Source organism: Channa argus, chromosome 20 (assembly GCF_033026475.1).
Source record: "Channa argus isolate prfri chromosome 20, Channa argus male v1.0, whole genome shotgun sequence".
Classification (NCBI taxonomy): domain Eukaryota; kingdom Metazoa; phylum Chordata; class Actinopteri; order Anabantiformes; family Channidae; genus Channa; species Channa argus.
Window position 1 is genome coordinate 19,685,475 of NC_090216.1, and position 24,035 is coordinate 19,709,509.

The 24,035-nt window shown below is 38.6% G+C and overlaps 2 protein-coding genes across 3 annotated transcripts in view; one reads left to right on the forward strand and one right to left on the reverse strand.

The window, feature by feature from the left end:
- Positions 1-7,356: 7,356 nt before the first annotated feature.
- slc16a6b (solute carrier family 16 member 6b) lies at positions 7,357-17,428 on the forward strand. 2 transcript variants are annotated; one of them, XM_067488379.1, is made up of 6 exons: positions 7,357-7,661; positions 8,737-8,974; positions 9,700-9,843; positions 12,595-12,723; positions 13,066-13,971; positions 14,154-17,428. In XM_067488379.1, the coding sequence occupies exons 2-6, from the start codon at positions 8,743-8,745 to the stop codon at positions 14,396-14,398; spliced, it is 1,656 nt and encodes a 551-aa protein (XP_067344480.1). In that variant the 5' UTR covers positions 7,357-7,661; positions 8,737-8,742; the 3' UTR covers positions 14,399-17,428. The 2 variants fall into 2 exon arrangements, with proteins under 2 accessions (XP_067344480.1, XP_067344479.1); XM_067488378.1 differs by lacking the exon at positions 7,357-7,661 and adding an exon at positions 7,698-8,351.
- A 2,545-nt stretch (positions 17,429-19,973) lies between these two features.
- Positions 19,974-24,035, reverse strand: part of gna13b (guanine nucleotide binding protein (G protein), alpha 13b) — a 41,649-nt gene continuing 37,587 nt past the window's right edge. The window contains exon 6 of the mRNA XM_067488386.1: positions 19,974-21,432. Within this exon, the coding sequence (XP_067344487.1) occupies positions 21,288-21,432 (145 nt within the window). The 3' untranslated portion in view covers positions 19,974-21,287. The remainder of the gene's footprint in view (positions 21,433-24,035) is intronic.

Below are 24,035 nucleotides of genomic sequence, written 5' to 3' on the forward strand. Positions count from 1 at the left end.
ATTGCAGCAAAATACTGAAAGGAAAGTGGGTTTGCCTTCATATTTGACCCAGAACAACTCAGTTCAGCATGGAAATATCATTGCAACAGCTTTTATTTAGGCAGAAATCAAGGGTGTAAGTTCTTATGCGCCTAAAAGCATTTTCAGGCCGAATGAGCAAATATGCTTATTTCTGCCAATTGCAGCAAAATACTGAAGGGAAAGTGGGTTTGCCTTCATATTTGACCCAGAACAACTCAGTTCAGCATGGAAATATCATTGCAACAGCTTTTATTTAGCCAGAAATCAAGAGTGTAAGTTTTTATGCGCTTAAAAGCATTTTCAGGCCGAATGAGCAAATATGCTTGTTTCTGCCAATTGCAGCAAAATACTGAAAGGAAAGTGGGTTTGCCTTCATATTTGACCCAGAACAACTCAGTTCATCGTGGAAATATCATTGCAACAGCTTTTATTTAGCCAGAAATCAAGAGTGTAAGTTTTTATGCGCTTAAAAGCATTTTCAGGCCGAATGAGCAAATATGCTTGTTTCTGCCAATTGCAGCAAAAAACAAAAGGGAAAGTGGTTTTGCCTTCATATTTGACCCAGAACAACTCAGTTCAGCATGGAAATATCATTGCAACAGCTTTTATTTAGCCACAAATCAAGAGTGTAAGTTTTAATGCGCTTAAAAGCATTTTCAGGCCAAATGAGCTGATTTCTGCCAATTGCAGCAAAAAACAAAAGGGAAAGTGGGTTTGCCTTCATATTTGACCCAGAACAACTCAGTTCAGCATGGAAATATCATTGCAACAGCTTTTATTTAGCCAGAAATCAAGAGTGTAAGTTTTTATGCGCTTAAAAGCATTTTCAGGCCAAATGAGCTGATTTCTGCCAATTGCAGCAAAATACTGAAAGGAAAGTGGGTTTGCCTTCATATTTGACCCAGAACAACTCAGTTCAGCATGGAAATATCATTGCATCAGCTATTATTTAGCCAGAAATCAAGAGTGTAAGTTTTTATGCGCTTAAAACCATTTTCAGGCCAAATGAGCTGATTTCTGCCAATTGCAGCAAATCACTGAAAGGAAAGTGGGTTTGCCTTCATATTTGACCCAGAACAACTCAGTTCAGCATGGAAATATCATTGCAACAGCTTTTATTTAGCCAGAAATCAAGAGTGTAAGTTTTTATGCGCTTAATAGCATTTTCAGGCCAAATGAGCTGATTTCTACCAATTGCAGACAAATACTGAAAGGAAAGTGGGTTTGCCTTCATATTTGACCCAGAACAACTCAGTTCAGCATGGAAATATCATTGCAACAGCTTTTATTTAGCCACAGTTGAAGAGTGTAAGTTTTTATGCGCTTAAAAGCATTTTCAGGCCAAATGAGCTGATTTCTGCCAATTGCAGCAAAAAACAAAAGGGAAAGTGGGTTTGCCTTCATATTTGACCCAGAACAACTCAGTTCAGCATGGAAATATCATTGCAACAGCTTTTATGTAGCCACAGTTGAAGAGTGTAAGTTTTTATGCGCTTAAAAGCATTTTCAGGCCGAATGAGCAAATATGCTTGTTTCTGCCAATTGCAGCAAAATAGTGAAAGGAAAGTGGGTTTGCCTTCATATTTGACCAAGAACAACTCAGTTCAGCATGGAAATATCATTGCATCAGCTATTATTTAGCCAGAAATCAAGAGTTTAAGTTTTTATGCGCTTAAAACCATTTTCAGGCCAAATGAGCTGATTTCTGCCAATTGCAGCAAAATACTGAAAGGAAAGTGGGTTTGCCTTCATATTTGACCCAGAACAACTCAGTTCAGCATGGAAATATCATTGCAACAGCTTTTATTTAGCCAGAAATCAAGAGTGTAAGTTTTTATGCGCTTAAAAGCATGTTCAGGCCGAATGAGCAAATATGCTTGTTTCTGCCAATTGCAGCAAAATACTGAAGGGAAAGTGTGTTTGCCTTCATATTTGACCCGGAACAACTCAGTTCAGCATGGAAATATCATTGCAACAGCTTTTATTTAGCCACAGTTGAAGAGTGTAAGTTTTTATGCGCTTAAAAGCATTTTCAGGCCGAATGAGCAAATATGCTTGTTTCTGCCAATTGCAGCAAAAATACTGAAGGGAAAGTGTGTTTGCCTTCATATTTGACCAAGAACAACTCAGTTCAGCATGGAAATATCATTGCAACAGCTTTTATTTAGCCAGAAATCAAGAGTGTAAGTTTTTATGCGCTTAAAAGCATTTTCAGGCCGAATGAGCAAATATGCTTGTTTCTGCCAATTGCAGCAAAAATACTGAAGGGAAAGTGTGTTTGCCTTCATATTTGACCCAGAACAGCTCAGTTCAGCATGGAAATATCATTGCAACAGCTTTTATTTAGCCAGAAATCAAGAGTGTAAGTTTTTATGCGCTTAAAAGCATTTTCAGGCCGAATGAGCAAATATGCTTGTTTCTGCCAATTGCAGCAAAATACTGAAAGGAAAGTGGGTTTGCCTTCATATTTGACCCAGAACAACTCAGTTCAGCATGGAAATATCATTGCATCAGCTATTATTTAGCCAGAAATCAAGAGTGTAACTTTTTATGCGCTTAAAGCATTTTCAGGCCAAATGAGCTGATTTCTGGCAATTGCAAAAAAATACTGAAGGGAAAGTGGGTTTGCCTTCATATTTGACCCAGAACAACTCAGTTCAGCATGGAAATATCATTGCAACAGCTTTTATTTAGCCAGAAATCAAGAGTGTAAGTTTTTATACGCTTAAAAGCAGTTTCAGCCCGAATGAGCAAATATGCTTGTTTCTGCCAATTGCAGCAAAATACTGAAAGGAAAGTGGGTTTGCCTTCATATTTGACCCAGAACAACTCAGTTCAGCATGGAAATATCATTGCATTAGCTTTTATTTAGCCAGAAATCAAGAGTGTAAGTTTTTATACGCTTAAAAGCAGTTTCAGCCCGAATGGACTTGATTTTTAAGATTTGCTTCTTTCTGACAATTGCAGCAAAATACTGATACCACACTCCTTTTAACTTTCTGCCCTGGTCCTGTCCCCAGTTCATGTCTTAAGCTTCACCAGTCATCACCACTCTCAATTGCTTCACCTGTTCTTCTGCCCTTTTTAACCTAGCTCTCCCCTTGGTTTCGACATTCACTGACTTTGTCACCCACTCCACACTGCTCTCGAGTTTACCCGTCTCATGGTTTTTTTGGACTCCCTGACTCTTTTTCCTGTGGTATTCTGTAATCAAGTTCTTTGTTTGAGGTTTGTATTTTAGTCTTCTATCTGTAAGTCCTTCCCTGTGTGTGGGTTTTGTCAGGTGTATGACTTGTTTTTCTAGTGTGCATTTTTATAGTTGATGGTTACATGAATGTCTAGTGTTCCAGTGTTTTATGTCATTTTCTCTGTCATTGTTTTAGTTCTTGATTAGATCATTCTTGGTATCCACTCCCCTGGCCTGTTTTAGAAAATGTTTAGGTTACTGTGTTAGTGTCGTTGTCTCTAGTTTTAGTTACCTCCTATGTTTCCCTCCCATTAACCCTCGTTAATTTCCTATTGCCTCGTTTCAAGTTCAAATCCTTGTTTTCTACTTATGTAGTGTTGCCTCCGAGTTTGTCTGTTTTCTAGTTTGTAGTAATCCCTTCGAGTTTGTTTCTGTTTGTCCTCCGTGACAGGAGCGAGTTTTTGTTAGTTGTTTCCTGACAGAATGATCCGACCATAACCAGACCCAGCAACACGTTATAAAACCTGCTGAGGTAGTAGAGTTTTGGCTTCAATATAGAGAACAATTGGACAACCAGGATTATTTTCTTGGAATTGATCATTTACTCTTAGAGAAGCTGATTGACCCATACTTTTTCAAGTGCCTTAGATGTAGGAGAAAAATCAAACCTCAAACCAAACCAATCATCCCGATCCACCCACCACCCACACCACTTCCAGTTCCTGACCCCGTTTCTGAGTCGGGTGCCATCTCACCTGCTCCTGAACCTGCCTGTGGGTCGGCGGATGGTCTTTCTGTTCCCTAGTCGGTTTCAGAGCCAGCCACAGTCCCGCCTGTCCTTAAGTCAGTCAGCCACCTACCCGTTCTAGTTCCAGTTCCCAATTAAACCTTCCACCAGACCACAACCTCTACGCTTCTTACCCCTGAACCGCCACTTCCAGCCCCTGAGCCACTAATGGCGGACACCACCAGTCATAGGAATCAACCCACAAGAAATCGGAGATCCCGCTTCACCTGTTCCCCCAGACCTCAAACTTCCTGCCATGCACCTCATTCCAACACCACTCCTGTAAAAGACTCACCAGCCATTTCTGTATCCGACCTAGAGCAGCAGGCTCAACATCTGGTCATTTATCAATTACTGGTAAACCTCCAAAACAAGATGGAGACCTCCTTCAGAGACCCTGAGGCCTGCTGGGCCATAGCTCAGCAAATGGAGGATCTTGGTCCAGATCTTGGCTACTGGACTGAATGGTAAATGGTCTGCACTTATATAGCGCTTTTCTACCTATTAGCACTCAAAGCGCTTTACACTGCTTCTTATTCACCCATTCGCACTCACAATCACACACACATTCATACACGGATGAGACAAACGCTCTACCTTCCTGCACTACAGTCACCCTTAAGAGCCTATACCCAAAGTACGGGCCTCCTTAGTGGTCTTCAGGGCCAAGTATGGACGTGAACAACCTCTCCTAGCCCAGGACTTCTCACCTGTCCACGTCGTGGTCCCCTCTGAGCCTGCCTTTGAATAAAGCATATAGTTAGTTATAGTTATGCTGATATAGGCTTAGACTGCTGGGGGACCACCCCCCCCCCCCCCAATGCACTGAGCTCCTTTCCTCCTCTTGACCCTCTCTCCTCTCTTCTCACCCCACAATTGTCACCACTGTATGCCATTAACTCTGTATGTTTTTTCCCATAGTTGTCTTTGTCCTTCTCTGTCCCCCTCTCTCTGTCCCTTTCTGCAGGTGTCCCCGACTTTGAAGCTGTGTCTCTTGCAGCATGCAGCTACTGGTCCTACCAACCTGCCAGATGTTTTGTTGTTGCTTTTTGTTGCTCTTTTCTTTTCTCTCTTCACTTTCCACTCACCCCAACCGGTCAAGGCAGATGGCCGTCCACCCTGAGCCTGGTTCTGCTGGAGGTTTCTTCCGTTAAAGGGAGTTTTTTTCTCTCCACTGTTGCCTATGGCTTGCTCCAGGGGGAATTGTTGGGTCTATACATCTTTAGAATCTTGACTTTATTCTGTAAAGTGCCTTGATATGACTTTGTTGTGAATTGGCGCTATATAAATAAAGTTGAATTGAATGGGAAATTCATTTGTCAGAAGTATAAACCAGTGCCATTTTTGATTAGGCTGATTCAACACAGACAAGCAAGAGATGCTATGCTAAGTAAGATCTCACCTGAATAGGTCTATTTACATCAATATATGACTATATAACCTAAAAAAGAGCTGAATTGGTTCTAGCCACAGAAAATGCTTGTGCCAATTTTGTCTTAACCTGTTATGACTGGCATCTTTGCAAAATACGGAATCAATGTCATTCACTTATGTAGTTTTTTTTATTCAATTTACATAAACTATTTAAATGATCGTCTTTAGGATTTTAATTATGATACACCTTTTATTCATTTGGTTAACAAATTGTGACCCTGATTATATTTATGTAACAAGGCCTGAAAATAACATACTGTCAAGTTGTAAGTATCCTTACTCCTGGAAAGATTAATGTTTTGTGTGTAGGACTACTTTGAATATTAGTTTCCAGTAGATGATATAAGACTATCCTTTCAGCAGTATTTCAGCCACCCGAAAGCCCAGCAGCCTGACATGTCTATGACATGTTTTCATCACTTTGTCATCAGCCGTCTGAAGGCAATTAACCCTGCAGAGCCTAGACCGTAACACATTTCTACTGTTGTTTGTTAGCTACTGCCTCATATATTTTCTTTATCACATGGTTGCTTAATATCATGCACCTCAAATGTAAGAAAAAACATTTAAACCAGCTGTAATCTCACACCCAGAAGAAACACCATACTGCTGAGTAGAACAAAGCCAATGGATACCAGGGAAAACAGAAGAGAAGAAGCAACAGAGCAACAACAAAAAACAATCTCTCACAGTTAAATGCAAGGCGGAGAAATATGTAGCCCAGGTCTCTGAAGTTATTGCAAAGTGACCTCAATATAAGAAACCAGATACTTTCTATTGCATGTGTTTTTTATTTTTCTTTCTTTCGACACATAATCTAGCATTCATCCCTCCTGGTGAGTGAAGAAAATCTAAGAAGTACAAGACAATATAATTTTATTGTTGAAAGAAACAGACTGTTTCTTTAAATTGTTATTGTCCCCTGGCAGTCATTAAGTACTCACTGACACATTGACTAACTGGAACCACATCTGTTCTTTAATCTTACATCCTGGTTATGTTGGACTTGGGACTTGTGTTACATCATTATATTATGAATGAGAGGACAGCAGAAAAAGCATTCTGTGTCCGCTTGAGATGTAGAATGGCATCAATCCTCACATTTACCTTGATTTAAGAAAGAACATGGTACAATAGTATAATTTAAAAACCTCCGATTGTGGTAAGGGTCACTCACAACATTAATTTCCCTTGATTTGTATACATCCTTTAAAGTGTTCTTCTACTGTGCCCTTTTCCAGTCCTTTCAAATTTTCACCTCATGTGTTCTGTTAATGAGAGTCTAGTGTGCACACATACATCACACATACGTCCAGCTGACTGTGCAGGTTGGAGATGCTGCCTCTTGACTTAGCCTGGAATAAACCAGTTCATCCCAGCCACACTGGGATAAAAGGAGTAGAGACTATTTCTGTCACACACAAGCACACAAACTGTCAGTGTCCACCAAGTACTTTGTAGCACACCAGTTGAATTTAAGTAAGATGATAAAAAGCATAAAAGAGGGCACAGTAGACCCAGTGAAATTATGCCCTTATCTTTGTCTAATATCAGCTTTAACATGGTAAAAGAATTATTTGTTAATAGCCCTGAAAACGAATTATTTTAATATAAAATGAATACATATAAAACTGTACATCAAAAGAAAGAATAAAAGTGTAATGTTAATATTTCTGACAACATAGTCAATATTACCAGCTGCTGTAGCTAATGTTTGTTTTCAAAATGTTTGAAAATATATATCCAAGACTCTAAAGTGTGTGTTAATATCCAAATCAGATTTTGGTTAAGGTATTCGTAACGTAAAGGTTTTTTTTATTACGGCGTGTGTTTGTGAAGAAACGTGTGCGTGCTTGTGTGACAGAAAGAGACTTTCAGCGTCTTTCACGCAGCTGCGCGTTCATGTAACAAAAACGTTTGCGCGCTCGCGTTTGAATACTGGCTTGAGCCGGTAAAGAGCTGCCAAAACAGGCAGGAAATCGGCTAATTCACTCACAGACAAAAGATGCGGCTAGTTGTAACAGAGCGATACTGGCTTTACTATCTGTGTATTTATTCTTAACAAGGTAGCAAGGTGGCTTTTTTGCGTATATAATTTCGAGGCAAATTATTGTTGTTTCCAGCTTGGCAGACTTGAAACACTTTTTAAAGTCACAACAATATGAGAACGCGATAGAAATCCCAAGGCTGCAACCCCCCCCCCCACCCACCCATCCTTAGTCAACGCTCCCGGTAAGTAGCTTAAAATATCATTTAACAACTCCATGTAGGATGCTGTTAACCCACAGCTCTCTATGGGACACGGCGACAGCACTTTACCTGCACTGCACTGATTAAAATTGCAGTTTCGACGGTTAACATCCTCAGGTCATGTGTTATTTGCAAAGAATTAACGTTAGAATTAACTACAACGCATACACATACAAATGCCAATAAGATAGGGATAGGAATTCATCGTTCAAAAAGTAAAGTAAACTAAGTCGCTACATAGCTAAGAGCAAAGAATACGTGTTGTTCTTCAAAACCGCTGGATGCGGCACGTTGACATCATCACATTTCTACTGCACTGCGGATAACCCGTCCATTTGGCACATATGAAGTTTGGGGACCGGGAGGATAACAGTGGTTATTGTTTCAAAACACGAGAGGAAAATATAAGTCAATATTACACTAATATTGTGGAAGGTTTCCTTTATTTCCGATAAAAAATGTAAAGCAAATATGAATTGAGTAAACGTCTGACATAACTAAGATCATCTTGGAGGCTGCAATGTTTGATGCTGTTGAGTTGTATTGTGTTCTACTTAACAGGAGTGTCTATAATTTATTTTGGCGCATTTTTTATGAATGAAGCTGGGAATCATTTCTCTGTCTAAACACAGTACAGTTCAAAAGCAGCATCTTCTGGAGTCAATACATCAGGTGAATCAACTCCTCTAAAACAGTTTTACAGGTTCTGCTTCAATTTACAAATTTAGACTTTGATTTGCTAATAGATTTTAAACCTAAATCTATTGTAATAAATTTATTGTAATAAAATACATTTATTACAATTGTAATAAAATAAGGTTATGCTGCGTCTCGCCTGGCAGGTTTTACGTGTTTAAAACCACAGAATGTGACGTCGTACTGATGTGAATCGCACTGGATTGCAAAATATTATATTATAATATTAACTGATCCAATCTGTGATTGTATAGGATTATTTTTTGGATTAATATATGGCAACTATTTTGCTCAAGTGCTTCTTAAAACCATACTCCCAAATGAGCTCCATCATTACCATCATCTCTTTTCCTGCTTTTAGGTCGCCATGAGGGTGCTCAGTTCCCAGTGTTGTTTGGGCCCAAATGTTTACCCAGTGGTGCCTGATGGTGGCTGGGGCTGGGCTGTGGCTGTGGCCTTTTTTTTGGTGGAAGTCTGTACCTATGGTATTATCAAGATCCTGGGCATTTTCCTCCAGGATCTGATTGGCGAGTTTGGGGAGAGCAACAGCAGAGTGTCATGGGTCATCTCCATCTGCATCTTCATCTTTAATTTCACTGGTCAGTTACCTAGATTTTGGTGTTTTATTTTTTTTGTACTCTTATAATACCAATTAAATTATTTTTAAAATCAACTAATCTTTTCAGTTAAAATAACCACGATCAACCAGTGCTGTCAGTGAATTTTGTACAACCCCAATTCCAGAAAAGTTGGAAAGATGTGAAAACCATAACAATAATAAAAACAGAATGCAATGATTTGCAAATCTCATCAACCAATTTTGTATTCAGAATGAATATAAACAACATAAAGGGAAATGTTTAACTATTACCAATTCAGTAAATATCACTACATTTACATTCTGTATACAGCATGTCACAGATACAAAAAGCATGCCACTTGACATGCCAAGTGTTGATGACTGAGGAGTTAAGTGCATTATTAGGTATTAGGTCCAGGTAAAGTGCAGGTTAGTATTTTTCAGAATGTATACATATCATTATTAGGAAATTTTCATTTGAAAAGTAAAACTATTTTTATGATTTAAAAGACATAGAACATACATTAAGACAAAATCTTTTGAATACAGTTCTTAAAAACTATGTCATGTGAGGACCTCACTCTATCACAGCAGTCAGTGATTATAAGTCTACATGGTTAAAGCTCCCTAACTCAAAGGTACGTGCAAACCCCAAATGCAAACTTCTAGCTGTGAGGCATCAGCACTACTTGAGTCAATATGATTGAATAACATGACTGTTTTTTCTTTTAACCCTGACCTCAGCTCCTCTGTCCACGATACTGTGCAACCGCTTTGGCTGTCGTCCAGTAGTGGTAATAGGAGGCTTCCTCATCAGCCTGGGAAACATCACTTCAGCCTTCACCAACTCTATCAATGAAATGTACATCACCATTGGCATTTTCTCAGGTACTTCTCAAACATAACCGAAATATTTTTGTGTGTGTGTGCCCAATTTAATTTACAGAATGCTCCTGCAGATGCATTTGTCTTTCATAACAGTCTATCATGAAATAAAGGGAATCCTATCAGTGTCAACAACAAAATTTGCCTCAGTCTGTTTCTGTTGTAATTGGACAGCTCTGTTTCCTCCCGAGTTGTCCAATTACTGAAAGGTGAAAAGCCTCTTTTAAACATTGTGCAAAGAAGTTTGCTTCTCAAACCAAGGGTGACAAGTACCATATGAACATAAATGATTTCCTGCTGTACCATGAGTGTAAAGAGAAACTGGAGAAACAATTAGACTCCGGGGTCACTATGATCTGCAGCTCACGAAAAAGCAGAGCTATCACCTACAAAGTGATAGAGAAGAGATGAAGAGTGAAGAGACTATCCTACACCAAACATGCCTGATTTGAAAAACATGGACAATTGATCTACACCATTGTCTCTCTGACCCCATGACTGTTTGCAGCACCCAGGTGAAGGTGTAAAAACTAAATTCAAAATCAAATTTGAACAGTGATGCAGGTCCAGATGGTATTTTTAAACCTTAAGGTCCTGAATGTCTTTAAAACTCTGAATGTTCTTATGGACGGTTTTTAGTTTTAACATGATGTCTCACTAGCAAGCTCACAATGGCTAAAAGTGTTAAAGATTTTGTATTTTAATCATTTGTTTAGTTTTGGCAGAGTCTGGTTATGTTAGAATTAGCATTGTATGTGTTTGGCCCTTTTCTGCATGCCCTGCCTGCTCTCCTGGTTTTCCCTGAAGATAACAGTAATTAGGAAGCTCTGTTAACAAATAATATCAATGATGCTAACATTAAGCTAAAGACCGGCAACATCCTCATGTAAGAGCAACATCTTGTTCTTTAGCAAGTAACATTAGCTAGAGCCAGAAACCAGTGTTATGTATGTTAAGTAATGCATTAAGCATTTATTGTGGAGTTCAATGTCTAACCCTGAGCCAGATGGGGAGAGGAGAAGACTTTTTTATATGGCGTTGACTCCCAAGTGGGAACTTGAAATATTTAAATGGAAAAAAGGTTAGTGCAGTATGAAAAGTGCTGCTGTATATGTCAAAACCTAAAAACTGAACACATACCAATTAATTGGGGGGAAAAAAACAGCACTGCACAAAAGCGTTGGACCTTGTGGGCATTATCAGTTGTCATTACTCCTATTAGTATCCTTTAGTAGGTACATATTAATATGCACTGCTTCTCAAGTTACATCCATAAGAACTGAGCACCAGCTGCTGATATCCATACAAAGTAACTGCCAGAAATGTTGAACATAACACAAAACAAATAAGATCAGTGAAAAGTGAAAACAATCAGAAGAAAACGCTAACCATAATATCCTTAAACTCTTTAATTAATTATAATTAATGGTAAATTGAGCAAATTTGTTATTTCAAAAGTGCGTATTTAACTGGTAGCCCTTTGCATGAATCGGTACCCTAGAAGTAGCTCTCAGTTTCAAAAAGGTTGTTTGACCCTCAAGGCTGAATTACGCTGTGTCAGGACCAGGACTTTAATTGTTGACCCTGTTTCCGTTTCACTCTTGACTTGGTTTCTGTCTTAGACTGTGGCAGCAGAATTTTGTGTTTGTGTGTTAATTTGTATTGTATTTTGAAAATTTCATCAAATTGTAAAGAAAAACCTTTAAGAAATAGTTATGTACAGCTGTTTAGGACATGTAAATCAATTGGGTTTTGTGTAGCACATACATATGCTACATAAAACAACAGTTGGTCTCAGTGTATTGCATTATACATTTATGAGTTTTGCCTTTAGTACAAGAAAAATACTAACATTGTGGTGTCATATGTGTTTCCCCTGCTACAGTTTAAACCATTCCCTAAAGGATTGAGGAAAAAAACTCCCAAGAAAATCACGTGATTTCCTAGACCTTGTGATCAAGCAATCATTTTGCTTTCAATGCCAGAGACATTCTGGTAAAAAAAAAAAATGATTCTAATTTGTCCTGTAGATTATTAACCTTTAGGAAGATCCATGCCTTGTCTGTCTTAAATAAAAAAAATAAAGTTTAACATGTTCTTTGTTGTAAATGCATTTGACCATGTTTTGGGGCTGCATATAGCTAATTCTATGTCAAGTGACAAACATAGACATAAAGCTGCACACCAGCAAACAGTACTTTAACAATATTTAAGTATTTATTTTTTGTTTGATAAATTTACATTACCCTAGATGACAGTTACTTTTATATGAATAGTCTTTCAATCCTTGTTTTATGCGTAAATGAAAGTTAGAAATGAGGCCCCAAAGCAGCAATAATGGGAGGATTAAAATGTTCTCCAAAAAAACTATTGAATGAGAAAGTATGTGGTACTGGTGGACTGCGTGATAAACAAAAAAGTCAAATGAGTTTTGTATCAGAGAACATTAACTTTTAAAAAAAGTTTGGACAGAAAGCACTGCTAGCTCTCCCCACATTAATTAACCTGTATACCTATGACATGGACTACAACTAACTTAACAATCCCTTCTCCTCTCTCCCCTTGTCTGTTTTTTGTTATTATATGCATATTATCTTTCAGCTGTAGAAAAACTGAGTCATTTCGAGCAGCCTGCTACTTTTGACAAATGAGTGACCTGACACCTTGATCTCTGACCCACCGTCCTAGTCATGCAGTGTACAATGTGGGCCAGTAGTTGTCATATTCCCTTTTTTCTTCTTATTTTGTTTACAGGCCTTGGCTACTGTCTAACCTTCCTCCCTACTGTCACCATCTTAGCCCAGTACTTCTCCAGACGGCGAGCCCTTGTCACCTCCATTGCTTCTTCTGGAGAATCCTTTGCCATATTTGCATTTGCTCCAGGTACTAAATTTCAGTTAAAAGGGGCATAATGAAAGTGATGCATAATGACTTAAATTGCACTGTGTGGAACACCTTGTAGATGTAGTTAAGACTATTAAATGTTTAATGAGAGGTGTAATTACTGCAGAATAGTCAACTACTGACTGCCTCGCTGCCTTCAGTTAAAGTAGTTACAAGTAGCAGGTGAAACCATTGTTTGGTGACATCTAAGCAACGATTTACAAAGAAGTGAGATGTTAAAAAACTTCTGTAAAAGCTGGGGCAGACACCCTTGACTTCAATATTATTTCAAATGTGTGTTGATAATAGGTAACTTGTGCTGACTTCACAATCTTTCCACAGCCTTCACTACACTGAAAGAACATATTGGCTGGCGCTATTGTCTTGTTGTACTCGGCATCTTTCAGGCCTCTGTGATTGTATGTGGGCTTCTCCTCCGTCCAATCATCATTAAACCAGAAACTGAAAAGGAAAATGATGAATCCGACAAAGATTCTTTTTCTCTGAAAAACCTGCAGATTGTATACGAGATGGAGAATGAACAAACTAGAACCTCTATCAATTCAGGGGTCTCCCGAAGATCGGAGGACTCTGGCATCACCTCCCTCTCTGCCTCAAACACAGATGTGATGACTGCAGGTGCAGAAAACAAGGGTTTAATTGAGTGGAATGTGCATGACAAACAGGGTCATGACTTGTCAATGTTCACACCTCCCACTCCATCCAAGGAGAAGGATGACATAGAGACTCCTTTCCAGCCCTCCAGTCCTAAACTCTTAGACTTCTCTGTGCTTAAGGATGGTGCATTTGTGTGGTACTCACTGTTTGGCCTGTTTGCTACACTAGGCTTCTTTGCCCCACAGCTGTATGTTATTGAACTGAGCAAGAGCCGGGGTGTGGAGCCCAATATGGCATCCTACATGCTCTCGGTGATGGCAGTTGCTGAGGTCTTTGGCCGCTTGTCTATTGGAATGGTGTTAAATAAAGTCAACTGCAAGAAGACCATGGTGTTGCTGGGGTGTGTTGTTCTGCTGTGTCTGGTTTTAGTGGCCTTCACTATTGTGTGGGAGTTCTGGAGCCTGGTGGTATGCTGTGCCCTCTATGGCTACTTCTTCGGCACTGTGGGCTCCACACACATTCCCATGCTGGCTGAGGAGGATGTGGTGGGCATCCAGAAAATGGCATCATCTGTGGGAGTATATGTCTTTATCCAGAGCTTTGCTGGGTTAGCTGGGCCCCCACTTGCAGGTAGAGCTCTCCTATGTTTACTGTATATGATTTTGTAGCTTGAAAATGACAAGTAATCTTAGTTAATTTAATTTTATGCAAAAACATAATTGGCCAATACAGCTGATTCTGAGTTTGATATGATTTCACCAATCTGCGAGATTTAGTATAGATCCTGACAGTTGTCACATCTTTCCTTCCAGGTGTTTTGGTGGATGCAACACAGAACTATGGTGCTGCCTTTTACTCCTGTGCACTGGGTATGGGGCTCAGTGCCGTTTGCCTGGCACTGGTTGGTCCAACCAAGTCCGGCATGTGTCAAAACCAGACCAAAAAAAAATACAAAGGCAAGAGTGCAGAGGAAGAGGAGAATGTGTCTCAGGAAAGCAACCAGCCAGACTGGTTGGAAATTGACTTGCCCCCAGATGTCAAATTAGAAAGGCTATGAATCAGTAACACCTCTGTAATATGAATACAAGTTTTTCCTACTGTCGACTGATAAAACAAAACAAAACAAAAAAACTTGGTGACTGTTTTGTTTGCGTTTTGCTCAAATTTTTTCTATTTTTCTACAACAGACAAGACTTGAAACAGCACTTGTTTTCTTGACTTGGGTGGAATTGCCTACATCTAGACATATGTAGATTATATTTGTATATTTGCAGTTGCTGAATCTGCCAACTTGTAGGAGAAGTTATCATGTTTGTTCATTGAAACTTATTTCCTAGTTGATGTTAGCAACAGCGTAGACTCTGCAGCTTTATGCTAACCTTCTGCCCTGACTTGTAGAAGACATCTGATTGAAATGGTCACAGTTTAACAAGTCCTTCCCTCCTCAGCTTAGTTGTGCATTGTCCACATTAAAAGGGGAATGGTACCATCCAGATTGTACATTAAACAGTAAATCAAAAGTCAGGATCAGATCGCATCAAGATTCTTGGGATAGGATCATTTTTTAATTCAATGATGGAAGGTGGGGGTTGGAGCTAAATTATGTAAACCACTTTTCATTTACTGACTTTAGGTTTAGTTGCTGAATGTAATTTGAGTATAAAGCATAGCGGTATTTTGTTTTTATATCTTGTGTTCTTACTTTAAATAAGTAAATGAGACGGGATTTTTTTTTAAAAAGGAAGAGAGTAGTTCTCTTTGCAGTCTCCTCCTGTGGAGAGCATTCTCTGAACTGAAATGTCAGGCACATTGATGTAACATCTAGTCATTGTAGCAATGCAATTTAATATTGCATATTGTAGTTCTGTGCTCCACTGTGTTCCTGACACCCTGAATCACATACCTGCTGAACTAATGTGGGTCATCTGTACCGATCAACTGTGATCACTACAAATTCACTGAATTTATTTATTAGCCTGCATCATCTAGTGTAGACCATCTTTTTAAAAGATGCCTTCTTTGATATTACCCTTGCTTTTTTTTGGATCTAGTTTGCGTAGTACATGTAAATGAATGCCATTAAACCTCCCTCTGACTCTAGCTAAAAAAATGCCCCCAGATAACATCAATTAGAGGTCCTTTCATTTCACAATATGGTATCTTGTTGCTCACACTATGGAATTTGTAATTATGGTCAACCTGCTTTTCCAGACCTTCCCGAGATGACATCATTTGAACTCCTAATGATGAAAAACACCTCTGGGTGACCTGGAGGAGGTTTTTTAGCTGGAAGCAGAGAAATCAAGCAATTCTATGTAAAATCAGACATTTGGCATCCACATGTAAGTAAAATGGAATATTCCTTGTAACATTTTTGTGACAAATTGACTGTGACATTGTCAGTTTAGTCAAGCACCTTAGATCGAATATTTAGCTATTCACCCCTAGTTATGACATCACCTCATAACTAAGAACAAGTACGTCAGCTGCAAGTGTCTGCAGTGTCAGAAAGCCACAGTCTTTAGTGCTGCTATTTCCTAATCTCAGGTTTCCTGTTATTTTCTGCAAAGCTTGAAGTTCACTCCCTCTAGGAAGGACTTAGTCTGGGACCAAAGAAATATCTATGCTCACCACATCGATACATAAAGTTCTGTTCTAGATGTTTTGAGCAAAACCCCTATGACTAAGAGGTTTCATAATCATCCGTGTTTTTGGTTTGTGTTCAGATGAATGGAATAAATGCCTTTATCTCAGGAAATAACAATTGCTTTCAGGGCTACTGGGGCATCGTGAGCATAAATTAAAGCAGTCAGGATACAATGGGGCAAAAAAGTATTTAGTCAGCCACAGATTGTGCAAGTTCTCCCGCTTAAAATGATGACAGAGGTCTGCAATTTTCATCATAAGTCAACTGGTGAGAGACAGAATTTGGAAAGAAAATCCAGGAAATCACATTGTAGGATTTTTAAAGAATTTATTTATAAATTCCTGCGTAAAATAAGTATTTGTTCAATAACGGTGGTGTGTTTGGGATCATTGGCATGCTGGAAGACCTAGCCATGTCTCATTTTCAATGCTCTCGCTGATGGATGGAGGTTTTTGCTCAAAATTCATTCATTCTTTCCTTAACACAGATCAGTCATCCTGTCCCCTTTGCAGAAAAACAGCTCCAAAGCATGATGTTTTGCAGGGTTTGATTCCCATTCAGCTTAGTGTGTTACTGATGGTAACCTTTGTTACTTTGTCCAAGCTCTCTGCGGGTCATTCACCAGGTCCCCCCATCTAGTTCTGGGATTTTTGTTCACCATTTTCATGATCAGCTTGACCCCGTGAGATGAGATCTTGCTTGGACCCCTAGATTGAGGGAGATTATCAATGACCTTGTATGTCTTCCATTTTCTAATAAGTGCTCCCACAGTTGATTTACACCAAGCTGCTTGCCTATTGTAGATTCATTCTTCCCAGCCGTGTGCAGGTCTACAATTTTGCTCCTGGTGTCCTTCGACAGCTCTTTGGTCTTGGCCATGGTGGAGTTTGAAGTCTGACTGTGGTCAGTTTTCTTTTATACAGATAACAAGTTCAAACAGGTGCCATTGTTACAGGTAACGAGTGGAGGACAGAAGAGCTTCTTAAAGAAGAAGTTACAGGTTTGTGAGAGCCAGTAATCGTGCTTGTTTGTAAGTGACCAACTACTTATTTTACGCAGGAATTATTTATAAATAAATTCTTTAAAAATCCTATAATGCAATTTCCTGGATTTTTTTCCACATTTGTCTCTCACAGTTGAAGTATAATGAAAATTACAGACCTCTGTCATTATTTTAAGCGTGAGAACTTGCACCATCGGTGGCTGACTAAATACTTCTTTGCCCCATTGTATGTAACAGAAGCTTTTGTGATAAACTTGATTTCTGCTCATGTTTACGCTATATGTCCTTTCATGAAGGTCCTGCAATGACGTAATAATTCTTGCTGAACACCTGTACTGTGTGGTTTTCCACCCATGCTTGATACATGCTCGCCTCTTATATGGGTTCAAATAGGTAATTTCCCTCTTGCAAAAAGAACAGTAGACAATCTTACTGTATGTATTTATTGCGTGGATAAGACCTTGACAAGAAATGTAGCCATGCAATCTGTACATACAGATTATCTGTTGGTTATTTTTACATTCCTATAATTGATATTTAATTTCTAACACTGGCAACAATATGAGGCAACATTGTTCAGGAAAATCCTTAATTAAAGCTTTACCTGTCTTTGTATGCTTTGTTCTGTGATTCTGATGATACTGGAGATGTCTGGATTTAAATTTGCATGAGACTCTGGCCCACTTTACATCCTTACTTCTGCTAAAAATAAAAGCACTGGATGTATACCTGTATATTTATTAGGATGGAATCATGATTCTTTTGATGTACTGTTGAATGACATAGTTACAATGGCTAACCAAAACAATATCAAAAAACTGAAAAGCAATAATACAATAACTTTAATTAAACTAATTTCATGCATAGGTTAAGAGTGTACAGTATGCAAATGTCTATAACAAGAGACAGCATAAAAAGTGTGTTTATGTGCTGAGGTGTGCAGATAGATATTGAGAACTCCATGTAAAGAATCTCCTGTGGGAGTCCTTCCTGCAGCCTCATATTGTCATAACACCCACCACAACATGACTTGAAGTTTAGTTTACAAATCTTTCCTTATTCACTGTATCTCTGGCTGTTAGTATAGCACTGCTTTCAGTGATTTTTAAAATTTGTATTATTTTAATAAAATCTTCAGACTCTGTATCTTTTGATGTGTTTGCTTGTGTAAGCATGGAAGGAATTTATAGGGCCGTGTATTTGTTTTATCAGTAAAAATAATGTATGAAATAATTTACCCACTGTTTTATTTTGACATCTGTTACAGATTCTATTTACGATTACACCTGGTGAGTTTCAAGCTTATGTGCATTATGTGTACAGTTAAAAAATATTCAGGGCATAGTTACTCTTAAAGACAAACTGTGGACTTCTGTTCACTGTGATCACTTCAGCATGATATGATAATGTTGTCTATATAAAATAGTTGGCTGCACCTGATATAGTATGACCACTTTAAAGTAAAAGCTGTGTGTAAGGTCCACTTACACAATTCTTTTAATTTCGGCTGTTCTCTCAATCTGGCCTCTGACTTTATCTCCAAAACTTCTAACATTAGCTGTCCCTCTGATGTCCTCATTCCTGATCCTATTTCTTCAACACTCCCAAAGAGAACCTCAACATCTTCATATCTGCTTACCTCCAGCTCTGTCTTTTGTCTTTTCTTCAGTGCCACAGTCTCTAAGCCAAACAACATCCCTGCTCTCACGACAGTCTTAAATACATTTCCTTTCATTCTCGCTGATACTCTTTTATCACACAATATTCCTGACACTTTTCTCCACCCATTCCAATCTGTTTGAACATCCCTAAACTGTTGACTGTAAGTACTTAAAGTCCTGCATCATCTTAACCTCTGCTACCTGTAACCTCACCATTCCACTTAGGTCACTTTCATTCACACACATGTATTCTGCCTAGCTGTGGCTAACCTTCATTCCTCCTGCTTTCCAGAGCATTCCTTTACCTGCTCCTGGCTCTTGCTACAAATCACAATGTCATCTGCAAACATCATAAACTATGTAGAATTCTGTCTAACCTCATCTGTCAACCTGTCCGTCACCAGAGCAAAGAAGAAGGTGCTCAGTGCAGTTCCTTGATGCAGACCTACTTTTTGTCTACTCACTTTCCTTTTCTTGATGAAACACCTAGTACCCTCCTGGCTGTCTACCTGATCACATTAGCAGTAGTAACACTTACACACTAAAGAAATATCCACTTTTCTATCTAAAATACTCCTGTAAATTGACTGAAACAAAAGGACAACAGACAATTTGAGAAAGACTGTTGTGTCTAGATCTACTGTGCTAAGTACTAGAAAGTAGAGGTTGATAAGTAATAAGAGACATGCGTGCATGACAAACACTTAAACACACTACAAATGTTTTAATCAATTTCTGAAAAGCACTGCAACAGTATGTCAATAATGCTGCCACAGGTAATTATTAGAGAATTGCTGCCTCTTCTTTGTGAATAAGTCTATACTCAATAAGAAATCAACAGGTCTTGTATGGTAGATGGATAGATTCTTTATTGATCCCAATGGAAATTTGGTCTTGATAGTAAGTTTTTTGGTCTTTATCCAAATTCTCTCGCTTGCTATTGCGATTTGACCCTCCATTTAGAGTCCCTTTTCTTCCTTTTTGTTTCTTTCATCCCCACACAGCTGTTTGGAGCAATCAAATTTTTAGGTGAAATTTCAGTTTTCCTCTGCCTTCTTTAGTGATAATGGTATATGTAACAATTGTAAGGTTTTTGCAGCTTTGGAGGCGAAGCTCACGGAATTGGAAGCGCGGCTCTGCACCATGGAAAACAATTCAGCTAGTCAGGCCCCGGTAGCTGGTGCGGGCCAACCTAGCGTAGCCCCTGCTAGCTGTCCCCCGGCAGTTCCCGAGCAGCCGGGAAGCCAGTCCGGCTGGGTGACGGTTCGTAAGAGATCTAATGTTAAACAGACGTCCGAGGTTCAACACCAGTCGGTTCACGTTTCTAATCGATTTTCCCCACTCAGCGACAAACCCGCTGAGAAACCAACTCTGGTAATTGGCAGCTCTATAGTCAGAAACATGAAGTTAGAGACTCCAGCGGCCGTAGTGAAATGTCTCCCTAGGGCCAGAGTGGGCGATGTACACCTGCGGGTGTACATATGTCGTCATTCAACCGCTGGCTGTCTAGGTGGTGCCCAGCAAACGATGTGGGCTTCATAGACAATTGGAAATGTTTTTGGGGAAAACCTAAGCTGATTAGGAGAGATGGCATCCATCCTACTTTAGATCCAGAAATATGGCTGGTTTTATTAGACAACTAAAAGTATGACAATCCAGAGTTGAGCCTAGGATGCAGAGATCCAGTCCTACACGCCTCTCTGCAGTATCCTTACAACCGTCACCCCCCCACAACTCCCACATACCTATAGAGACTGTGTCTGTTCCCTGACCAACTAAATGACATAAACTAAAAATGACAACAAGAGGAGTTAATCATAATAACCTAATAAAAGTTAAGACTACTCCTCTTACAGAAAAAAAACCCAAAAGTATTAAATGTGGATTATTAATATCTCTGTTAGTAAATGACTTAATAAGCGATCATCAATTCGATTTATTTTGTCTCACTGAAACTTGGTTGCAGCAGGAAGAATATGTCAGTTTAAATGAGTCAACCCCCCCAAGTCATATTAATTATCATGTTCCTAGAAGCACAGGCCGAGGTGGAGGAGTTGTAGCAATCTTCCATTGTAGCTTATCAATAAACCTTAGACCTAAACATAGTTATAACTCATTTGAGAGCCTTACTCTTAGCCTTTCACACCCAAACTGGAAAACTAATATTATTTGTTATCGTGTACCGTCCAGTCCCTTAATACCTTATATATAGTTTTTGATTTAATTTTCTGATTTTCTATCTGATTAAGTGCTTAGTACAGATAAAGTCATTATAGTGGGTGACTTTAACATTCATGTAGATGCTGACAACAATGCGTTTAATTCATTGTTAGATTCAATTGGTTTTTCCCAAAATGTAAATAAACCCACTCACTGTTTTTGTCACACGTTAGACCTTGTCCTTACGTATGGAATTGAAGGGGATAATTTAACCATATTTCCTCACAACTCTCTTCTGTCTGACCATTTTTTAATAACCATATCTTCACCATATGTTAATACAATGGAAAGTAGTCTCCTTAATGTTACTCCTGCACAAGTAGATTATCTTGTTGACAATTCTGCAGCCTCACTACATACAATACTAATGTTGTTGCTTTTTGTTGCTCTGTTCTTTTCTCTCTCCCCTTTCTACTCACCCCAACCGGTCAAGGCAGATGGCCGTCCATCCTGAGCCTGAAAAGAACAGAGCAACAAAAAGCATAAAACATAACATCGGGCAGATTGGTAGGACCAGTAGCTGCACGCTGGAAGACCCACACCTATAAAGCCGGGGACACCTGCAGAAAGGGACAGACAGAGGGGGACAGAGGAGGACAAAGACAAGGCAAAATCTCAATTGAATATGAAGGTATCCCATTCCACTGTTTCTGTCTGTCTTAACTCTATATAAACTATTATGTGTTTGAATATATCAAAATATATATAAAATGTACGTCTGCTTAAGTTAAACAGGTAGGGCAAGAATGTTGCAGGACTCCCTGCTCTTCTTGTTCATGTTCTTCTTCATGTTTGGGCACCTTCTGAATTGAATGAATGATGGATATTGAATTCCAAACTGCAGCGTACAGAACAGATGTTTGTCTCCCCTTGTCAGGTAAGGTGACAGGAGGAGGCAGTCTGCAGTGCACTGCACCAGCAGAACAGGAAAGAACAGTCCCCCTCAGGTACAAATAAATTTTCATAAAATCAACTGTGAAATAATTTATCTGGCAATCAGCTAATTGATTATTGGATGTCTAAAATAATAATAAAAATGATGTATATTATACAGTGTGATATACAAAAACTATAGTTTTGATAAACCAAAATAACACAAAATAACACAAAATAAAGCAGAAATTATATGCCAGCAGAGAAAGTTTCTTTAATAAAAATGAATGGATTTATTTAGAACAGTAGAAGAATAAGACAGCATAAGTTACTATACATTAAAATCTTGTTTATCTTAAAATACATAAATTTAGCATAAACACATTAAACTTATGTGGCATCATTAAAAAAATAAACATATTATATAAAACCAGTGTTAACAACACTGGAGAGAGACAAGGCTTGGAAATGGAGGCACTGAAAATTAGTATCTAGACTTGCATATTTTACTCTGATAGACTGATTTGTAGAAAACAGTATATCAGGGCTGATTATAATTAATCAAATTATCATTGTGATTATTTCTAACAACATAACATCAAGTCATAGCTATGGAGCAGTGCTAGTGCATAGTTTTTACTACACAAGATAGGTGAAAAAATTAATTATATTTTTCTCTTAATTCATAACCAGGAGTACACAATCAAATTATTGGATGTATTCTGTTACGCTCACAACATTAATGCCAGATTCTTTGAACACACAAGATGCATTTTACAAAAACAGTTTTTCAAATAAATGTTAAATAACAAACCATTACTTGGCTAAGAAAATGATAGGGTGTGACAGCGTGTCACACTAGCACTCTTCTATCCATTCCATCTCAACATCTTATGTAAATCTATGTGTGGTGTTGGAAAGTAAATAGTGAACATATACTGTTAAATGCAACATGTCGTGGTATTCAAACTGACTCAGGTAAAACAGTGAATGTGACCCATCACAAAGGCTGGAACACAGTCCAACAGAACGCTTTCAACTCCTGAGCACTAGATAGCAGAGACAAATGTCTCTGGGATGTGGAACTCTACATTCAAGCCAGAGATTTAGCCTGGTATTGACACTGTGTATTGACACTATGTTTCACACAAATGGGCCTATCACACATGTAGATGTGGCTAAACAACATGTTATATAAGTTTTGTTTAAAGCATACTGGATCTGTTAAGGGGTTTAAAATCATCATTAGACAGTCAGCATAACTACCCCTAGCCTGTTTGTACAAAAGAAAAGAAAAATATGACATAAGTAAGACTTGTCGTTCCTCTAGATGTTCTGAAACATTGCATCTTTGTGCCTAAATTTTGTTACATATAATGTAAAAAATGTTTTATTTACATACATTTTTGACAGTAAAGACTTGCAACATGTGGCAAATTATTGCTCACCAATCTGCTTATATTCCTGTTTGTCTATCCAGAACAAATTTAACTATTAGAACTCAGACAATATTTGCCTATTTGGCTTGAATTACTTTGTGTATGTGAGTATGTGGTTTATACAACAGGCTTTTTCTGGCCTGAGAAAGCATGTGTGAATCTAGAGGGCTCTGCTATTTTACTTAAGTGTTTCAGATGCAGGCTGACTGATGAAAAATAATAACAATTGGCAAGACACAGCTTGTGGAATTCAGCAGTCTTTTGGTAGTTGGAAACACATCAAAGTCAGCTATGTGACTCCACTGTCATTTGACTACACACACGCATCAAGATAAAATTTAAAAAATAAGAGCATACAGAAAATGATGAACATAACTGGACAACTGAAACATTAGAAACAAAAAAAAACTAAAATGGATGTGCATTAAAAAGATAAAAATTACCCTGTTTAGGTTATTTTAAACACTATATTCACTTGAAAGGTTTTAGTGCTGCCATTTTGGCACCTATTGTGCCAATTGCTCTGTGGGTCAAGTGTAAATGAGTCTTGACCTGTGCAGACAACTATATGGATTAAAAATCAAACTGCTAAAAGGGGCTGAAATACATCCAGTGTAGAAAAGGGGTAAAATGGTAAATGGTCTGCACTTATATAGTGCTTTTCTACCTATTGGTACTCAAAGCGCTCAAAACGCATTCACCCATTTTGCACTCACAAACACACACACAAGCTAAGCTAAGGACACACAAGCTAAGCAGCAGGCCTACACTCACTTGGAGCAACTTAGTGGGGGTTAAGTGTCTTGCTCAAGAACACTTTCAACATGTGACCGGAGAAGCTGGTGATCAAA